The sequence below is a fragment of the Aedes aegypti genome, chromosome 3 (genome assembly GCF_002204515.2).
Source record: "Aedes aegypti strain LVP_AGWG chromosome 3, AaegL5.0 Primary Assembly, whole genome shotgun sequence".
NCBI classification, from domain to species: domain Eukaryota; kingdom Metazoa; phylum Arthropoda; class Insecta; order Diptera; family Culicidae; genus Aedes; species Aedes aegypti.
In genome coordinates this window covers 153,636,050-153,656,398 of record NC_035109.1, presented here as the reverse complement: position 1 = coordinate 153,656,398, position 20,349 = coordinate 153,636,050, and the positions used below count along the sequence as shown (strand labels likewise).

Sequence of the window (20,349 nt, the reverse complement as noted above, 5' to 3'; positions counted from 1 at the left end):
GCCAACTAACCAAATAATTTCAGCCGCGACTGGAAAAGCAGGCTCTGTCCAAGTTGGAGCGTAAAGGCAGAAAAAATAAAGAGTATTGAAACAGTTATGCTTAATGTCTGCACTTGCCATTTTAAATTTCAATACAATTTTACTCACGTTCCCAGAAAAAAAAACAAAATTTATTTCACTACCGTAAAATCCTTTATTGAACCAACTGCAGTTGATTTAAGAAAATACAGTAAATAAGTTTACGGTAAATACATCAGTACACTTCAATTTCAGCGGAATTTGCTAGTATTGTTTTTACTTTGTTTCTAATAATAATGACTAGATCATTCATGGATTTGGTTTACTTTACTTTACTTTTCTGAAAATTTATTATAGTAAAAACACGTTACAAACTTTCCACCACAAAATATAAACGTCTTCCAACAATAAGCTCTTTCGTTGATAATGACATCAATTGACTTCATTACTGGCACATCGTTACATCCGGCGGCACGACAATCAACATCGTAAGTATATGTAGGTAGGTAGAGACACATTTAACAGTCAGCAACCACATCCTCCGGAAGCCAGAAGAAGTTTCTGATTTCTTCCACATCCGAAGGGCGACAGTGGGGTGGCGTAGATCCACCCCGTTCCATCAGCTTCTGGCGGATACTGTTCATGGTATTGGCATTCGCCCGGCTGGCAGCCGCCAGATCGATCATCGGTGCCGGATAGTCCCGGCCAACGATGCAGCCGCACTCCTTCTGCACGTCCAGCGGCGCCTTCCATGGTTCGTGGCTGAAATGAAAGGAAGTTTAGTTGAGTACACGGTTTACAATATTTAGCCTGTTCGTAGGCACGCTTGGAAGAGTCGATGCCAAACTAAGAGAGCCGAAGGAGATGTAATTTGTGAAGCAGAATGTGGGGTCGTGGCAGACTGTGGATTCAGTTTGGCCGACGGCGCTGAAGAAATTATTACCTGTTCTGTGGCGTATTTGATTAGCGCGCCCAGTCTAGCGTTTTGGAAGTCGTGGGATCGAAGCCCAACAGAATGATTCCATTATTTTTCACAATTTGTCCAGATTGACTTTTGTGTCTACGAACTTCGGGTTTTTTCAAACAATAGCACTTATCCTACTAACACAATAGTTTTCCAATAACAACTGTGGAGATGAAGAGGTATATTCGGTCTCTAGTAACAATGGTTGGAGAACTAACATTCCTTCCTTTCCATAATAACCGTATGGGCGTGGTCGGCGCCCTCATTGACTTGAAAATTTTGAGCTCTCGATTTGTGCACATTGAGAATGGCAAGCTAATCCCGAGCCCCATTGATTAAATCTCTGTGCAACTTTGATTGTTCTGTTTAATTACGGAGTTGCAATTATGAAGCGGTCATCTCTGCTCACGCTCATGTTTTCTTTTCGTACTCTTTTTCAGGCATTATGTCTCTAAAGTTCATATTTTGAAGACACTAAATTGCTACCAGCCCTAACATAGTTGCACTTGTGTTGTCAAGTACATAGTTTGAAACTTACACATAGAGCGTCGGCAGGTTCTTCAACTCCGGCAGATATCGGCGCACGTATTCCCCCTTGGGATCGAGTCGCCGAGCCAGCGCTATCGGTGAGGTACACGAGGACGAATCCAGTAGCTTCTCAAATGCAGACGACGAAACCCACATCCAGTTGCCGGCGCAAACTGACCAATCGGCATCGAGCAGGTATTTTAGGAAATGCTGCACTCCGGCCTCCCAGCTGATCCACAAGGCACCACGTGTTAAAAATCTGCAAGGAGAAGGGATCAAGGATTGTTCAAGATGTAGCAATGAAATGCATTGACTGAGTGAATAACTCACGTGGCAGTGATGTTCCTGAGAATGTGGTGCAACCACCCTTCGGCCAACAGTTGCCGCATAGCGGCATCTATCATCGGGAATCCAGTTCGGCCCTCCTTCCAGCGGTCCAACGAGTCGTCCTTCGGTTCATACCAAGGAATGTTCAAACAAATCGGGTTGGCTTCCATTTCCGCGTAGTGCGGATTGTGCACCGACATGGTGTAGAAATATTCGCGCCAAATCAACTGCCCCGTTATGTGTTGTCCTCCGGGGTTCCGGTACTGATTGTTGGCCTGCACTTTCTCGTACAGGTCGTGGACGCACCAGTAGAACATGCGCACGGAAAGACACCCGAATCGTAGCGCGGCACTCATCGACGTGGCCGGCACGAGAAACTCCGGTTTGGCTTGGGTGGGCAAAAAGTACCCGCCCAGGAATGCTTCCTCTTCCTGCTTCAGTCGGTGGCCAAGACACTCCAGTGCTTTAGTTTCTCCGCCCATCCACTGCTGGTGGGAGATATCCGGGTTGCCTTCGTAGTAAATGCCAAAGTCCTCCGGCGAAAGGTTGCGAACCTGCTGCAGCTTCACTTCCTGAGCAAGAATCGACGGAATGGTGCCGAATTCGACGAACTCGAAGCTGGGTGCGGCCACCGGGCGAGGCGGTTTGCCAATGATATCGACGGTGTGCTGGAAATAGGGAATAATATATTGGGTTAAATACAACCCTGGAAGTTAGGGGTTTGGATGAGCTTTTTTAATAAACTTGAACAGTTCAGTACAAGGCATCCACAATTGTTAAGAGCAAAAGTAATATCAGCAAGGACTTGAAAACAAGTCTACTGAAATTGCGACAGTCAGTCCTAGCTGCAAAGCTGAAACCCAAGACACAACTTGGCAAGGTAAAAGGCAAAAGAGACACTAAGTCGTGCCAGACTGAAGTATTTTCCTCCATAGACAACGCGAATGTATCAGATGATATGATTCGATACGCGATGCGATAGAGGGGACCTTCCGAGGATGAATACGTGGCGAAAAGACGTATGGTTACTAAGGGAAAAGTGACCTACGCGGCCGTTCACCAGAGCGGAAAAACTGGCACGAGCCAAGCTCCGCGATCAAGAGGACATGGCAACAGTGGAGAGGCCAACACCAAGCAAAAAGAGAGCCGGGTCAGCTCGAATCAGGTAGTACATCCTCAGGAACCACGGGCGCAAAGCAACAGCAACCCGTGGATACGAGTTGGAAATAATAAACAACAGAGAAAACCAAAAACGGAGACCAAGGAGAATGCTAAAACGAAGACAGTGAAACGTAGGAACTTAGGCGAGGCCCTCGTTATCTGAGCGGAGGAGGCAAAATACGCCGAGGTTCTGTAGGCTATGCGAAGCACGGAGAAGTTATCGCAGATGTGGGCATGGAGAAGTTAACGCCATTGGGCGCAGATGTGCGGAGCATAAGGCGGACTAGGATTGGTAAAATGATCCTAGTCTTAAGGAACGACATCAAGTCAAAGGGTGCAGCTTATAAGCAACTAGCACAAGAAGTACTTGGCGACAAGGTCGATGAGAGATCGTTGACTGCAGAATCGACTCTCCAGTGTAAAAATCTGGATGAAATCACCGATGCAGCGGAGGTCTCGACTGCCCTCAAAGAGCAGTGTGATATCGACGTAGCCAGTAAGTCCATCCACCTTAGGAAGGGTCCGCAGGGCACTCAGGTGGCGGCGATCAGGCTACCGGTCACAGAGGCCAACAAAGAGAAGAACTTGGGCATACTGGTCGGTTTGCCGGCTCTGCATACAACAGCCTCATGAAGTTTGCTTCAAGTGTTTCGGGAAGGGCCATAAGTCGTGAAATTGCAATGGTTCCGTAAGAAATAAGATGTGCAGAAAATGCGGCACTGAAGGCCATAGGGCAAGCGATTGTAAGCAAATCGCTAAGTGCCCAATATGTGTCGACAGAGCAGACAATGGACACTTAACGGGCGGACCAAATGTTCGGGTTCAAGCGGAGTTTTAAAGCACCCAAAACGGAAGTAATACAGTTGAGTTTGAACCACTGTGATGCAGCCCCGCAGCTGTTTTGACAGTCAGTCTCGGAAACGAAGACCTTTGTGGTGTTACTATTGAACCCATACCGCATACCAGCCAACAACTGGAACTGGATTGCGGATAGGTCTCAACTGCTAGCAGATATAGGGATGACAGGACTATACCTTATCCAAGAAGTAGTATCTATCTAAAATGAAGGTTCTATGATAGCAAAAACCATCGGCGTGTTCTATTGCAGCTGTTACGCGCCCCCATGGTAGTCGATTCTGATAGCCGAATTGGCTAATTGGCAGCCAGTAGTGATAGCTAGTGACTTTAATGCATGGGCAGTGGAGTGGGGTGGCACAGTGAGTACCTTCCGCAGAAATGGTGCAGAATCGATTATCGACGTGACGTTATGTAGTCCTAACCTTAAGGGTACCATGAACTGGCGCGTTGTTGACGGTTATACTCGCTTTAGTATAAAACTAGACGGGCGGAAGGCAGCATGATGTAATTCGACCCAAGCCCGAGGTTGGAAAACAGTGCGCCTCGACGGCGAAGTATTCACTGAAGCCTTGAGGCACGAACGGAACACTGTGGACCTAAATGGTGAAGATTTAGTTGCTGTGATATCACGAGCGTGTGGTTATCCCATGCCGAGAAAAGCCCCTTCTAGAGAGAACAGGCCGCTGGTGTACTGGTGGTGCGAATCAATTGCAAATCTTCGAGCAATCTGCTTTCGGGCTAGACAAAGAATGAAACGCGCACGTACAGAATTACAAAGAAAAGAACGCGGTGCAGCATTCAGAGAGGCAAAGTTGGCTCTCAAGAAGGAAATCAAGAGTCAATAGGGCATGCTTTGAAAGTCTGTGCGAGAGTGCCGATTCGAGGCCATGAGGTGACGCCAAGAGAAGTCGCCCGAGTTACTGCGATCGATAGTCGATGTACTCTTCCCGCATCCCCCCCCCCAAGCCCATGACCCCCCGCGCCATATGCGGCAGATGAAGGCAAAGAAGTGGCGAGAGTGACGAACGAAGAGCTGAAAGAAGTCGTGAAATCATTCAAGTCAAATAAGGAATTGGGACCCGATGGTATCCCGAATACTACCCTAAAAGCAGCATTCAACGCGGATCCGAACATGTTCAGGAGCACGATGCAACTATGCAGCGTTCAAGCACAGACAAGCTCATGGAATCTTCCCGAAAGAATAGAAGCGACAGAAATTGGTGCTACTACCAAAGACGGGGAAACCACCAGGTGACCCGTCGGCATATAGACCCATCTGACTACTATTGACGGGCAAGTTATTGGAGAGGTTGATCCTCAACAGGCTAGTACTGTATACGGAAAGTGCGGATGGTCTGTCGTACAACCAGTTTGGATTACGGAAAGGTAAATCTACTCTGGACGCTATCCAGTCAGTCGTTCAGGCAGCTGAGGTGGCAATCGAGCATAAAACTGCATAAACGTTACTGCGCGGTTGTCACTCTGGATGTGAAGAATGCGTCCAAAACACATTTCACCGCCTCAAGGTACCGGTGCAACCGTGTAAGCTTCTAGAAAGCCATTTTGTTAATAAGATTCTACTGTATGACACAGAAGAGGGACAGAAAAGCGTTCGAATTACTGCGGGAGTACCTCAAGGTTCAATCCTGGGCCCGGTGTTATGGAATGCGATGTACGATGACGTAGTGAGGCTGACCCTTCCGACGGGTGTTAAGATTGTTGGCTTTGCCGACGTTATCATCCTAGTGGTCTATGGCGAATCGATGGAGGAAGTATAGTTGACAGCAGCGCACTCTATTTCCATAGTCAAAGAATGGATGAAGTCTAGGAAACTAAGACTGACCCGTCACAAGACTGAGGTGGTGGTGGTCAACAATCGCAAGTCCTCGCTTATCTCGGTAGGTGGTTGCACCAGTCCGAACGATCCCTTAGGTATCTTGGGATAATGATCGATGACAAGCTCAGCTTTGCTAGTCACGTTGAATATGCCTGTAAAATGGCATCTACGGGTATAGCGGTGCTTTCGAGGATGATGTCTAACAGCTCTGCTGTAGTTGCTAGCAAACGCAAGCTACTGGCAAGCGTGGCGCTTTCCATACTGAGGTACGGAGGATCAATCTGGTCTAAAGCGCTTACAACGAGCAGAAACCTAAAGCGGTTAGAAAACTCCTCTCCTGCGTACCACAATTGTGCTGGTGTGGAGGAAACAGCGGAGCATGTCGTGTTCGATTGCCCCCATTTCATTGTTGTGAGAGATGCGGAGAGGACCCGTCCCCCGACTAAATAATAGAGAGAATGTATGCGGATGCCGAGTGTTAAAATGCAGTAACTACTTGTGTCACATTATGCTAGAATTGCAGCGCCTTTGACGCTCCGACCAAGAGTTGGCTGCAGAGGATTAGCACTGTCGAAGCTGGTCCCGTGTAACATTGTTCAAGGGCTAGGAGAAACAGCTAGTTCTGTTACTTGTGTTAAGTGATATATGCACTGGCCCTCCATGAAGAAATACCGTAAGGTGGTTCCAGGGAGATAAGGGTCTGAGGACAAGGGTATTGTCTGTGCACTCTGTACACACTTGAGCAATTCAGCGAGAATTGCTCACGTATAGTCTTCGGTGTTGCGACATCCTCATACTCCCTGAGTTACATTCCCAGGCCTCTGTTTGCAGATTTACCCCTTGTTAAAAAAGCTTCATTGGTTTTCGAGCGTTTCCAAATATTTGGGAATCGAATTATCAAATGAAACATATAATTGTCAAAAAGTTTGAATAGACAAAATAAGATAACGATAAGCTTATTTGATCCAGGTATTTAAATTCAGGATTGGCTCTGAATTGCGCTGAATGTAACTGTGGTATATTCGGAAAGGGCGTCCGTCTAACAAGATGTATGTCATATGTTTCGATACTTACCAAGAACATCTGATACGTCAACGGCGGAATCCCGCCGTTGGTACGAATAATCTGCTGCGGATCCCACAGGGTATGCGACACCTTCTCGACGCACTTGACGTCCATCATGCGGCACAGGTTCTGGATGGCATCGTCGCGAGCCTTCCAGATGGGCTCGCAATCCTGCTCGAAGCACAGCTTCTGAATGTTCAATTCTTCGAACAATCGACGCATCACATTCACTGCGTTGCCCCTGAAGACGTACAGCTGTCCTCCAATCTCACGCAACTGCCGGTCAAGGTCAGCCAGCGATTCGAGCAAAAACTTCATCCGATTGAAGCCGACCAATTTCGTTCCTGCGAAAAAGAGATTGCCAAAAAATAAAGAAAACATTGTATATGGGGCATATATAAATTAGGGTGTCTCAGAAAAAAATCTACGTTCGTAAAGTCATGAAGAATTAAAACATTAAAATGAAAAATATGTTCAATTATATAATTTTTCTAGAACATATCGGCGTTCCTTAAAAGCAATCAGAGATTCCAGAAGATCCATTTATGAAAAATCGTCATTTTTGATGAAAATTGTCATAATTTAACGCGTTTGTGCAATTGTTTCCAAACCCAACTGCTTGAGAGAACATCGTACCCTCGTGCTATACGTTCACAAATTCTTTTTGCTCTCGGATGTTCTTAAACCCACCTAAAGCAATATCAACAGCCCTTTTCAGTGCTACAAAAACAGTACTTTTCAGTACTAATTTGTCTACTATTAATCCCTTTTCGATCCGTGTTTGGACCTGTAACTTCTAATTTTTCTGTACATTCATCCCTGGACACCGTCATGGAAAGAAAAACCTCTTAGAAGGTCACGTCTTCTTTCGTTTATTCACTGAACATGGTTGCAACCACAAGCAAAAGGAAGGGTGAATCTCTGAATTCACAACTTCCTCCCAAAAAAAGCGGGATTTAAAATTGTCACTAAACGTGGCAAAAAATGGAAGAAAGGACGTTTCTCCGGAAAGCGCGCTTTCTTCCAAAAGTGAAATCGTTAATGTTGATAATTGCATCGAAATGAGCAATCAGTTCGATGCTCTAGACAAATTTTCCGAACATCAAATCGAAGCAGCCTCAAGCTCTTTGATTCAAGTGAGGAAATAGAGAGTGCCACCAATCGTTATCAGTTATTCCTGATTTGGGGGATTTAGGCAGGAGATCTTGAACTCCATTAGGGGAATCAGGGCTTCCATCCAAATAGCAAGGAATTCATTCACAAATTTCATAACGCCATAAATGACCATTTTCGACAAGCACACACCTCCCCGTAACGCTTTTTGTATGACTATTTTACAAATTTTGTATAAGTCATTCCTTGATCACGAGGGCACCCCCTTAGCGTTATGAAATTTGTGAATGAGCCCTTAACTTGGAGTTTTACCAGTCAAAGTAATCATTATGAAAAAGAGAACCCAATCTGGCATTGTTCGGAAAGGGCTTTCTCAAGAATATTATTTAGTTCACTTTAACAAAAAAGAACTAAATAATATTAAACCTTTAGAAAAAGCAAAACTTATGTTCGATGTCCGTGTGACATGGGAACATTTCCAGAAACCTGGAGGAAATTACCAAAATCCCACTCAGTGCCGTCGGTGCCAAAAGTGGGGTCATGGTACAAACAATTGTCGCATGGATGCTAAATGTATGATTTGCGGAGGTTCTTCTCACGCCAAGGACGTCTGTCCAGTGAAGGAAGATACCGATAAATTCTTATGCGCCAATTGCAAGAGCAATCATAAGTCAAATTTTTGGTCTTGCCCGCAAGAGAGTTGTTGAGGCTCGTGCCAGGCAGATGAAAGACAATATCACAGATAAATATCGTTTCCGTCGTTTCCGGATTTTCCCTGGTAGAGTATCTAACAATGCTCATTTTTCAGTTAACGATCGCTTGATTAGGAATCATACCCATCAGAAAATGCGTACCATTGGTACCGTCGTTGGGGGTGAGAATGGGTCAAAAATGGATATATACGATTCATTTATTGAATAACTATCGCAATTTAACTCCAATTAACTTCAAATTTGGTGTGTATGTACTTTGATGGTACAAAAAATCAAAGAAAAATATTTATTCACAGCGGCACCACAAAGGAATGAAAAATGACCCAATCTCACCCCATAGAGGGGGTGACATTGGGTCTTTGTAATTGAAATAACTTGTTTTTGAAAATATGATTGCAAAACCATTCACAGCTGATAAATATTGATGAAATACGATGCAAACAAGACGAAAAGATATATAAGATGTTTCGCAAGTATGATAAAGCCACTTAAAAGAATGATTATACTAAAAAATTGAAGAGCTATGAGAAAAAATATGTAAACCCAACATTTATCGTCAAGTTTACATAAATTTTCTTGTTTTTTTTCCCTCAAATTGACTTCAAAGTCTCATTCCCATTGCCACTAAGCCTACTCAGTTTCCCCAAAGGTGTACTGAAACAGTGATTATTCTAAACCTTCGCAAATAGTTAAATTTCGGTGCGACATTTCACGATCAATACATTTCAGGCAGATGTTGACGTCATAATCCCGGTATTTCAGCGATCCAACTCATTTTTACTTCCGTGAAATGTTTCTATAATATGGAAACACTGATAAATAATTAAATTAAAAAAAATCCATTTGATAACATTTTACGATGTTGCTGCACACGAAACAAGAGAAGTTGTCAAAATGCGTTGCATTGTTATTCAATGCACGGAATCCTCAAGTAGACTAGTTTGATGTTTCATAAATGCTATATTTCGAAAGAATAAACACATCTGAATGAAAAAAGATAAAACCCGGCACCGTAAAATGTCCAAAAAGTGGACTTGCAATTTCATTTACTATCGTTCTTGCTTGACCCCATTTTTAATGTTTTAGACACCGCACCGAAAAAAATGATTTTTTTTTTGGAAAAATCAAATGAATTCCGGAAAATACGTGTGAAATGTAATGAAAACACTTCCAAACTTCCACCAATATAACGATAAAGGTTAAAGTTCATGCGTGATACTTTGTACAGGAGAAATTTAATGTTGTAAATTTTATCTATCCTCAACACACAAGTTTATTGATATAGTAAACAAAAACTACTGTTTCCAAAAATGGATGTTGCGATGAATTATGCGTAATAATATGTTCCCTAACACATGAATTATAAATTTTAGTAATATCAGCGTTATTAGCTGAAATATTTCATAAATCATATTTTTCCGTTTTGACCCAATCTCACCCCCTAGACCCATTGTCACCGCCATCGACGGTACTTCGCTAACCTGCAGGTATAAAATAGACCCCATTTGTGGTCCTTAGCCTCTTGTCCAGTAACTCCTATCCATACCTCCCCGTGGTGCCACCTGGGATACGAGTAACCGTAGGGAAGATCTGGTAACCAACCTTGATGGGACCTTGGTCGTATGCTGACAGGGAAAGGGGACTCCTCTCTTCTAAGGGTGCAGCCTATCAGAGCGTCTGTTCTCCATGTCAGGGGCGGCTCAAAACAGCGTCTGTTCTCCATGTTAGGAGCGGCTGATCATCGTCCTAGTGCCAGCGTGGGACTCTAAACAGTGCTGTGCACGATGATCCTCCGGCGAGACAGGGGGTTGGTGCAGGCCTTACAAGCCAACCGTAAAAATCATCAGTACAGGAAGCATACCATGTAAATATGGACCGGAACAATCGGCATAGACCCAGGCATCGAAAACGGACTAACGATTGGAAACTCGGATCATGGAACTGTAAGTCTCTCAATTTCTTGGGAAGTACCCGCATTCTTTCCGAATTATTGAGGGTCCGCAAGTTCGACATCGTAGCGCTGCAGGAGGTTTGCTGGAAAGGGTCGACGGTACATACGTATAGATATGGTTATACCATCTAACAGAGCTGCGGCAACAGACATGAGCTGGGCACAGCTTTTATCGTGATGGGCGAAATGCAGAGGCGCGTGATTGGGTGGTGGCCAATCGACAACAGAATGTGCAAGTTGAGGATCAAAGGCCGTTTCTTCAATATCAGCATAATCAACGTGCACAGCCCTCACCTAGCAAGTGACGATGACGATAAGGACGCTTTCTACACGCATCTGGAACATGAATACGACGGCTGCCCAAGCCATGATATCAAAATCGTTATCGGAAGTCTCAACGCTCAGGTTGGCCAGGAGGAGGAATTTTGACCGATTATAGGGAAGTTCAGCGCTCACCAGCTTACGAACGAAAACGGCCTTAGACTGAGTGATTTCGCCGCCTCCAAAAACATGGCCATACGTAGTACCTACTTCCAGCACAGCCTCCCGTATCGGTACACCTGGAGATCACCCCAACAGACTGAATCGCAAATCGACCACGTTTTGATTGATGGAAGATACTTCTCGGACATTATCGACGTCAGAACCTATCGCAGCGCAAACATCGATTCGGACCACTACCTTGTGACGGTTAAAGTGCGCCAACGACTCTCCGTTGTGAACAACATTCGGTACCGACGCCCGCCACGGTACAATCTGGAACGACTCAAGCTACCCGAAGTCGTAACTGAATACGCGCAAAGCCTTGAGGCAGCGTTGCCGGAAGAGGGAGAGCTCACCGAAGCCCCTTCTTGAGGACTGTTGGAGTAGTCTTAAAGCAGCCATTAACAACGCAGCGGAAGGTGCCATTGGGTTCGTGGAAGGAAATCGACGGAACGATTGGTTCGACGAGGAGTGTCAGACGGTTTTGGACGAGAAGAATGCAGCGCAGGCGATGATGCTGCAGCAAGGCACCCGTCAAAACGTGGAACGATACAAACAGAAGCGAAGACAGCAAACCCATCTATTCCGGAATAAAAAGCGCCTCCTGGAAGAATTGGAGTGCGAAGAAATGGAGCAGCTGTTCAAGAAACATGTAAATTCTACAAGAAACTCAATGTATCCCGCAAAGGCTTCGTGCCGCGAGCCGAAGTGTGCCGAGATAAGGATGGAGGTATCTTGACGGACGAACGTGAGGTGATCGAAAGGTGGAAGCAGCACTACGATGAACACCTAAACGGCGCAGAGGAGGAAGATCAGGACAGCAGGAGGAATGGTTTCATCAGAACGGCGGATGAGGGAGACGTGCCCACTCCCACAATAGGCGAAGTTAAGGATGCTATCAAACAGCTCAAGAACAATAAAGCAGCTGGTAAGGATGGTAATGGAGCGGAACTTATTAAAAAGGGCCCGGACAGGTTGGCCACTTGCCTGCACCGATTGATAGCCAGGATCTGGGGTACAGAACAGCTACCGGAGGAGTGGAAGGAGGGAATAATATACCCAATATACAAAAAGGGTGACAATTTGGAATGTGAGAACTATCGAGCGATCACTATTCTTAACGCAGCCTATAAAGTGCTTGCTCAGATCATCTTCCGACGACAGACCAAATCTTTATGTTGCGGCAGATCCTCCAAAAGTATCGCGAATATCAAGTTCCTACGCACCTCCTATTCATCGATTTCAAAGCGGCCTATGATACCATCCACCGCGAAGAGCTATGGAAGATTATGAACGAGAATGATTTTCCACTGACTAGACTGATCAAAACAACGATGGATCGTGTACAGTGCTGTGTGAAGATATCGGGAGCATTATCGGACCCGTTTGAATCACGCAAAGGACTTCGACAAGGCGATGGTCTTTCCTGCCTCCTGTTCAATATTGCGCTAGAAGCTGTTATGAAACGGGCGGGCTTCAACATGCGGGGCACGATCTTCAATAAATCCAGCCAGTTCATTTGTTTCGCTGATGACGTGGACATTGTCGGAAGAACGTTCCAGGTGGTTGCTGAACAGTATACCAAGCTGAAACGTGAAGCAGATCGGGTTGGATTGAAGGTAAATACGTCGAAGACGAAATATCTGCTGGCTGGAGGAACCGAGCGCGATAGAGCTCGCATAGGCAGACGCGTGACGATCGACGGGGATGAGTTCGAGGTGGTGGACGAATTTGTTTACCTCGGATAACGTCGGATTACAACTGCAGCAGAGAAATTCGAAGACGTATCATTGCCGGAAGTCGTGCTTACTATGGACTCCACAAGACCTTGCGGTCTGGTAAACTTCCGTACTAAGTGTACCATTACAAGACGCTAATAAGACCGGTAGTCCTCTACGGGCATGAGACGTGGACAATGCTCGAAGAGGACCTGCAAGCGCTAGGAGTTTTTGAACGACGTGTGCTTAGGACGATCTTCGGCGGAGTATGTGAAAACGGCGTATGAAGGAGAAGAATGAACCACCTTGCGCAACTCTATGGTGAGCCCAGTATCCAGAAAGTCGCCAAAGCTGGAAGGGTACAATGGGCGGGACACGTTGTGAGATTGCCGGACAACAATTCCGCAAAAATGGTGTTTACCTCAAATCAGGCCGGTACAAGACGAAGGGGAGCGCAACGAGCTAGGTGGTTTGACCAAGTGGAGCAGGATCTTGGAAGTGTGGGACGATCGAGAAATTGGAGGATAGCAGCCATGGATCGAGTTAGTTGGCGTAACATTGTTGCACAGGTCATGTCTTGAAGGACGTAGAGCCAACAAAAGTAAGTAACCCATCAGGAAGATCATAATCATGCTCATTCACAAACTAATTTTAATCCGTCGGGTAGCCGTTCGAATCTTTTAACTTCGAATGTGTCTACTAGACTGGCCCAGCTCAGTATGTGAAAAAAATAAAGTTGTGTAATTCCACGGGGTGCCCCTAGGATTATTTCTTAGGGTTAGAGGAGGACTTCCTGAATATTTCAGCTCATTTGGTCGTTCCATGAGCTGGCGCAATTGAATTGAAGTTAATATGGGATTTTCAGCTCACACATATGGGAAACAGCACATCATCTCCTGTTTGGGTCAGGACAATTGTTGATCGCGTTCAATTGAACCCAGAATGTCAAAAACACTACTTGATACCATAGCGAACAATATTGTAGAAGGTTGTATGATGATTAAAATTGAGAAAGTTGGTGTTTTAACTATCTGAAGTAGATTTGCAATAATGCTTGGTATTTCTTCAACATAGCTGGGTGGTTGCCACTAAGCGTATCATAGCCACCTATGACGCTGCACGCAAACAAATTTTGTTGTATAATCTACCGAATCCATGGTAGAATTAAGAACTGCACCAACGATTTTCAAGCGACTACAAAAATCTGTTAAGTTTACTATAATCTGGTCAAAATCACTGAGCAGTGCAGTAAATTTGACTATGTCCATAGTAGCATCCACTACAAAGCATTGTATTTCAATCCGTGACACCCACCGTACAACACAGTGTGGTCAAAAGAATGATGCTAAACTTCTCAAATCAAGAATGTTTCTAGTCAAAAATACTACAACTCTGGATAAAATCAACAGAAGAAATTTTCTTGTGTAGTGATGTTGACTATGTTTTGGTAGAGTTAACAGATTAATGTAGTCGGTTGAAAATCGTTGGTGCAGTTCTTAATTTTACTATGGATTCAGTAGTTTCTACAATAAAATTCATTTCAGTGTGGGTAAGATGCAGTACAAGGTGCATGCATATACCGTTTTGACTCATATTCCGAACACTTAAGGCCAACAACGACTTCAATTGCATCTGATTGGCATAAATTGGCTGATATTTGTATACATTTTAATTTCTTCGCAAAGTCTAACTGTTAGCTGTTGGGTGTACCAATAATAATGTTGATTTAATAAATTTTAGTATTGTTTTAACGTAAAAGTATGGAACAACATTTTGATTCAAATGCCGAACACTGTGTTTATTCTGTCTCATATTCCGAACAACTTGTTTCAAATTCCGAACAGCACGAATAAATCGTATTCAAATGAATAAATTCGCGAATAAATTTATCTGAGCTTGTTCTACTGGTCTCAAACTAGAGAATCACCACTACTCCCGTGGTACAAATTATATTGGAGACGTTAAAATTGAATTGCAATTGACTACCATTTCCTTGTTATTTGGTGACATATTTCAGCGAAACATTTCAACCGAATCGCCATACAAAAACCGAGTGTTCGGAATATGAGTCTGTTCAGAATTTGAGACAAAACGGTAAGTGGTTGTACGGGAGTGCTGATCTAAGCCTAACTTTCAACTACTGAAAGGTTAATTAAAATGAGCTTAAAACCAGATACAAACTTTTGCAACTATGTTCATTAGGGTACCAACTAGTGAATTTGTCATTCTGGGCTCAATTGAATGCGATTTACTAGTCTACGGAACGAAACAGTGGCATAGGGTCAATTTTCAATATATTTGAAACAAATATTCCAAACAAACTTCGAATTGAATGCGCCAGCTGGGGGAGCAACCAAATGAGTTGAAATTTTTAGAGAGCTATTTTCTTACCCTAAGGCACATATCAAAGGGGTGCCCCGTTGAGTTTTTGCCACTTTTTTGTTTAAGGACCAGTCTAGTATCTACCCACGGAAAATCTATATACCGTTTTGACTCATATTCCGAACACTTAAGGCCAACAGTGACATCAAATGCATCTGATGGGAATAAATTAGCAGATATTCGTGAAAATGTGTATTTCTTCGCAAAGTCTAATTGTTAGTTGTCGGTTGTTAATTTGAACTTGTTTAGTATTGTTTTTAAGTAAAAGTATGGAACAACATTTTGATTCAAATACCGAACACTGTGTTCATTCTGTGAACAGCACGAATAAATCGTATTCAAATGAATAATTTTACAGATCAATTTATCTGAGCTAGTTCTACTGGTCTCGAACTAGAGAACCATCACTACTCCCAAGGTATAAAATAGATTGGAAGACGTTAAAATTGGATTGCAATTGACTGCCATTTCCTTGCAATTTGATGACATATTTCAGCGAAACATTTCAACCAAATCGCCATACAAAAGACGAGTGTTCGGAATATGAATCTGTTCGGAATTTGAGACAAAACGATATTCTCAAACACGAGAACGTTTTTAAAAATTCCTGGGAGGCTGATTTGAAGGAAGTGAGAACTATTATTAAAATCAAAAATATGAAAGCTCCTGGCGATGATGGAATTTTCTATATCCTCACCAAGAAACTTCCAGAAAGTAGCTTATCATTCTTAGTTGATATATTTAACAAATGTTTTCAATTAGCATATTTTCTTGACAAATGGAAAAATGCTAAGGTTGTTCCAATTTTAAAACCAGACAAAAATCCTGCAGAAGTTTCTAGCTATCGTCCAATCAGTTTGCTTTCCTCCATCAGTAAACTTTTTGGAAAGGTCATTTTGAACAGAATGATGGTCCACATCAACGAAAATTCAATTTTTGCCAATGAACAGTTCGGATTCCGCCATGGACATTCGATCACTCATCAACTTTTACGTGTAACCAGGCTTTGCAGAATTCGCTCTCATTTGAATATGAAGCACGATCAAAGCAAGCAAAGAAAAACATCCCATCTGTTGCGGTCCACGATCGTCATTGTATCGCAAGGTGTAACAAATCTGATAAATGGAAGCAGCGAGCGAGAGCCCCAAAGAGAGAGCGATGATAAAACCCATTTTACTCGCTTGTTTACCGTTGGGGATAGGTATTTTTCTTTACTGGCACGATAAACAATCCACGAACTTCCAATAGCAATAGTGTCCCCCAGGCTTGGAGCATGTTCAGAGGGGTTTTATCATACACTACTATCCCCCCAATCTGATCAAAGTTGTAGCAGTATACGATAAACAGTCTCTCATAATAAGCAGCATGTTATGATAGTTACAGAGAGCGATACGTGAGCGATTCACTCAATTTTCTCAGGATTCAATCCCTGCGTGTAACAAATTGATCTGTTCCAACAATTCTGATGGCTTTTATACTGGTCTTGCTCTTCTAGACATAGAAAAAGCATTCGACAGTGTTTGGCATGAAGGCTTGGTTGTAAAATAAAAAAAAAACTTTAATTTCCAACATACATTGTGAGAATAATCCAAAGTTATCTGTCAAATCGTACACTTCAGTTTTATTATCAGAACTCCAGATCTAAAAGACTTCCTGTAAGAGCTGGTTTTCCTCAAGGCAGCATTTTGGGACCAGTATTATACAATATTTTCACATCTGACTTACCTCAGGGATGTTAAAAATCTTTGTTCACGGATGTCACAGGCCTCTTACCCAAAAGACGAAGCCTGCGTGTCATTTGTAGGTAGTAGATTGCAAAAGAGTTTGGATATTTTTCTTCATACTTGCAAAAATGGTTTTTTATTTGAAACCTTCAAGTAGACATGTTATCACGATGAGAGGGTTTCCAATAAATTGGTCAGATAATGTTGAATATTTAGCATATGCCCTAGATAAGAATTTAACTTTCAAAAATCACATTGAGGGCATTCATTATTTGACAATATATGAAATGTCTGTATCAGCTTATTAACAGAAAATCGAAGCTTTGTCTTAAGAACAAGGTTTTTATCTTTAAACAAATTTTCAGGCCAGTCATGTTGTATACTGAACCAATATGGACTAGCTGTTGTAATACCAGGAAGAAAGCTCTGCTGAGGATTCAAAATAAAATTTTGAAAATGATTCTGAGGCTTCCTCCCTGGTATAATACCAATGAGTTACATAGAATATCCATTGTTGAATCCAATCCATTGGTATTATTGCCAAATAAAATATTTAATAATTTTAGACAAAAATCGTTACTGTCTTCTATTGCCACGATTAATGCGTTATATATTTAGGTTAAGTAAATTGAAAGTTTTTTTCTCTCTTATAAGCAGGTGAAATCAACTCACCTGAAAAATTCGTAACTGCTACGGCAAATGAAATGTAATATCTTCTTCTTCTTTCTGGCGTTACGTCCCTACTGGGACAGAGCCTGCTTCTCAGCTTAGTGTTCTTGTGAGCACTTCCACAGTTATTAACTGAGAGCTACTATGCCAATGACCATTTTTGCATGCGTATTCGTGTGGCAGGTACGAAGATATTTTTATGCCCTGGGAAGTCGAGAAAATTTTCAACCCGAAAAGATCCTCGACCGGTGGGATTCGAACCCACGACCCTCAGCTTGGTATAGCTGAATAGCTGCGCGTTTACCGCTACGGCTATCTGGGCCCAAATGAAATGAAATATGTTGTTAACAAAACGTTAATAAAAGCTTTATTTAGTTTCATCAAATTAGAATCATAGTGTTGCCTACCACAGAACACCGAGATATAAAAAAATGTTATGTTTAAAATAAAACATATAGGGTAGATGTACCAGTTATGGACATAATGGTTCCCTACTTCGCCATACGGGAAAATTTGATTATCTTCAAAATTTCAATCATTCTGTGAGTTTAAGTAGTTTGATATCAAATATATCTTGATGTTGAAACATTCAAAAATATTAAAAATGTGAAAGTTTTCGAGAAAACACATATGGCCAAATAGGGAACCACTATAGCCATAACTGGTACACTTTCCCTATAAAAATTTAAAAAAAATTCCTACAGGTCTATACGGGCTTCCATTTTAGGGTTGAGCACCATAATTCTTCGAACATAGATATTTTTCCTGGGACACCCTAATACGAATAGAATCCTATGCAAATGTTATCAGCCTTCAGCCGATAGCATTGAACGCTTCGAATGACTACGACCGAAAATTTGCCCCGCTAATTGGTTATGAGATATCTTAGCGATTTGTTCACTCACCAGCACTTTCGCCATCGAAGATGAATATCGGATACAGTCGAACGGATTCCGACCCGGTGCCATCGTTGCGAAGGGCTTCCAGCAGGCTGGGATTATCGTGTAACCTGAGCCCATGGCGAAACCAGAGAATGTTGTTCACTGTCATCTTCTTCCTGCGCCTATGAAGGGTACCGCACTGGCACTGATGTTGGTTAGGGAGATTTCGCTAATCACCTGTTTACTCGGAATCGGAAGATGCCTTTCTTCACACTACCCTCACCTTTCAACTCACTCACAGGATGTTACGTATTGCGTAGTAATTAGTTCTCACTTTTCGGATACTGCAAGATATATGCACAGGCATGGAACGAAAGAAATCCAATTTTGAATGTTGATGCGAATTCTGGTTTGCTAATTGGATGTATTTTCTATGACGACGATGCACGATTTGGACTATAACATAGCGAACGAGACGTCGCTTATGATAGGGGAATAGAGTGATGTTTTCACGATGAGCACTCTATCGCGACTGTGAGCTGGGTTTGATGGCTCTCTCATGTACATCGACTGAATGTGGATGTGTAATAAACAACAGTATCGTCAGTATCAACACGCAAACAAGTGGCACGTTGTTGGCAGAAGCAGCTTATACGTACGAGAATATGTATATACTTAAATACAGACTGAGTATTGTTGCCGCAATCCACGCGAATAAATATGCTGCAATATGTTTGAACTCGAATGAGCTTTTTAAGCTTAAAGTTTAATATATTCAGAAAGTATCATAGTTTCTGTTGTTTTTCAGTTTGTTTTAATCATTTAAATCATTACATTTTGTTATGCTTCATTAGTATCCTTTCAAACATTACATTCATTTCTTATATCTAGGTACTTTGTGTTAGAAAACACTAGGTATCATCCTAATTTGGTAAAACTAAATGAGGCCTTCATTAACATTTTGGTAACAACGTATTACATTTCACTTGTAGCAGTTCAGAATTTTTACAGATAAGTTGATTTCACCTCCTTAACCTAAATATATGTTACATTAATCGTGGTATTAGAAGATTGATCATATTTTTATACGGTATTTGATCCAACATTGGATATTCTATGTAACTCATTAGTACTATTCCAGGGAGGGCGCTTCAAAATTGTTTTCAAAATTTATTTTGAATCCTGTACAGAGTACTCTTTCTGGTATTATAACAGGTGGTCCATATTGGTACAGCATACACCATGGCTGGCCTGAAAATTTGTTTGAAGATCGAATGCTTGTTCTTAAGACAAGGCTTCGATTCCCCGCTCATCGTGACAATATGTCTACTTTGCCATCCGCAAAGAAATATGTTCAACATCCCTGAGGTAACTCAGGTAAGTCAGATGGGAAAATATTGTATAATATTGGTCTCAAAATGCTTCCTTGAGGAACACCAGCTCTTACAGGAAGTCTATCAGACATGGAGTTCTGATAATTAACCTGAAAAGTACGATTTGACATATAACTTGGAATTATTCTGACAATGTATGTTAGAAAATTAAATTTTTTTAATTTTACAATCAAGCCTTCATGCCAACACTGTCGAATGCTTTTTCTATGTCTAGAAGAGCAATACTAGTAGAGAATAGCCTTCAAATTTGTTGGAACAGATCAAATTTGTCACATGTAAAAGTTGAAAATTGAATTTACGTTGATGTGGACCATCACTCTTTTCAAAATGACTTTTTCAAAAAGTTTACTGATGGAGGTAAGCAAGCTGATTGGACGATAGCTTGAAGCTTCTGCAGGATTTTTGTTCGATTTTAAAATTGAAACGACTATGCCTTTTTCCATTTGTCAGGAAAATCTACCAACTGAAAACATTTGTTGAATATATCAACCAAGAATGATGATCTACTCTCTGGATGTTTCCTGAAGGGAAAGAGAACAATTCCATCATCGCCAGGGGCTTTC

At 42.4% G+C, this 20,349-nt stretch overlaps 1 protein-coding gene across 1 annotated transcript; it reads right to left on the bottom strand.

Moving 5' to 3' along the window:
• Positions 1 to 339: 339 nt before the first annotated feature.
• Positions 340 to 18,986, bottom strand: LOC5564182 (cryptochrome-1). The gene is made up of 5 exons (XM_001648448.2): positions 18,417 to 18,986; positions 6,768 to 7,102; positions 1,841 to 2,505; positions 1,521 to 1,769; positions 340 to 780 (listed from the first exon to the last, which is right to left on the bottom strand). Exons 1-5 carry the CDS (start codon positions 18,559 to 18,561, stop codon positions 537 to 539), a joined length of 1,638 nt encoding a protein of 545 aa, XP_001648498.2. The 5' UTR covers positions 18,562 to 18,986; the 3' UTR covers positions 340 to 536.
• Between the last annotated feature and the right edge of the window lie 1,363 nt (positions 18,987 to 20,349).

Coding starts and splice junctions, on each gene's coding strand:
- LOC5564182 (XM_001648448.2), bottom strand. CDS start 18,561: ATGACAGTGAACAACATTCTCTGGTTTCGCCATGGGCTCAGGTTACAC. Junction 2,506..6,767: donor TGACGTATCAGATGTTCTTG/GTAAGTATCGAA, acceptor CCCTATTTCCAG/CACACCGTCGATATCATTGG. Junction 1,770..1,840: donor CTCAGGAACATCACTGCCAC/GTGAGTTATTCA, acceptor TTCTCCTTGCAG/ATTTTTAACACGTGGTGCCT.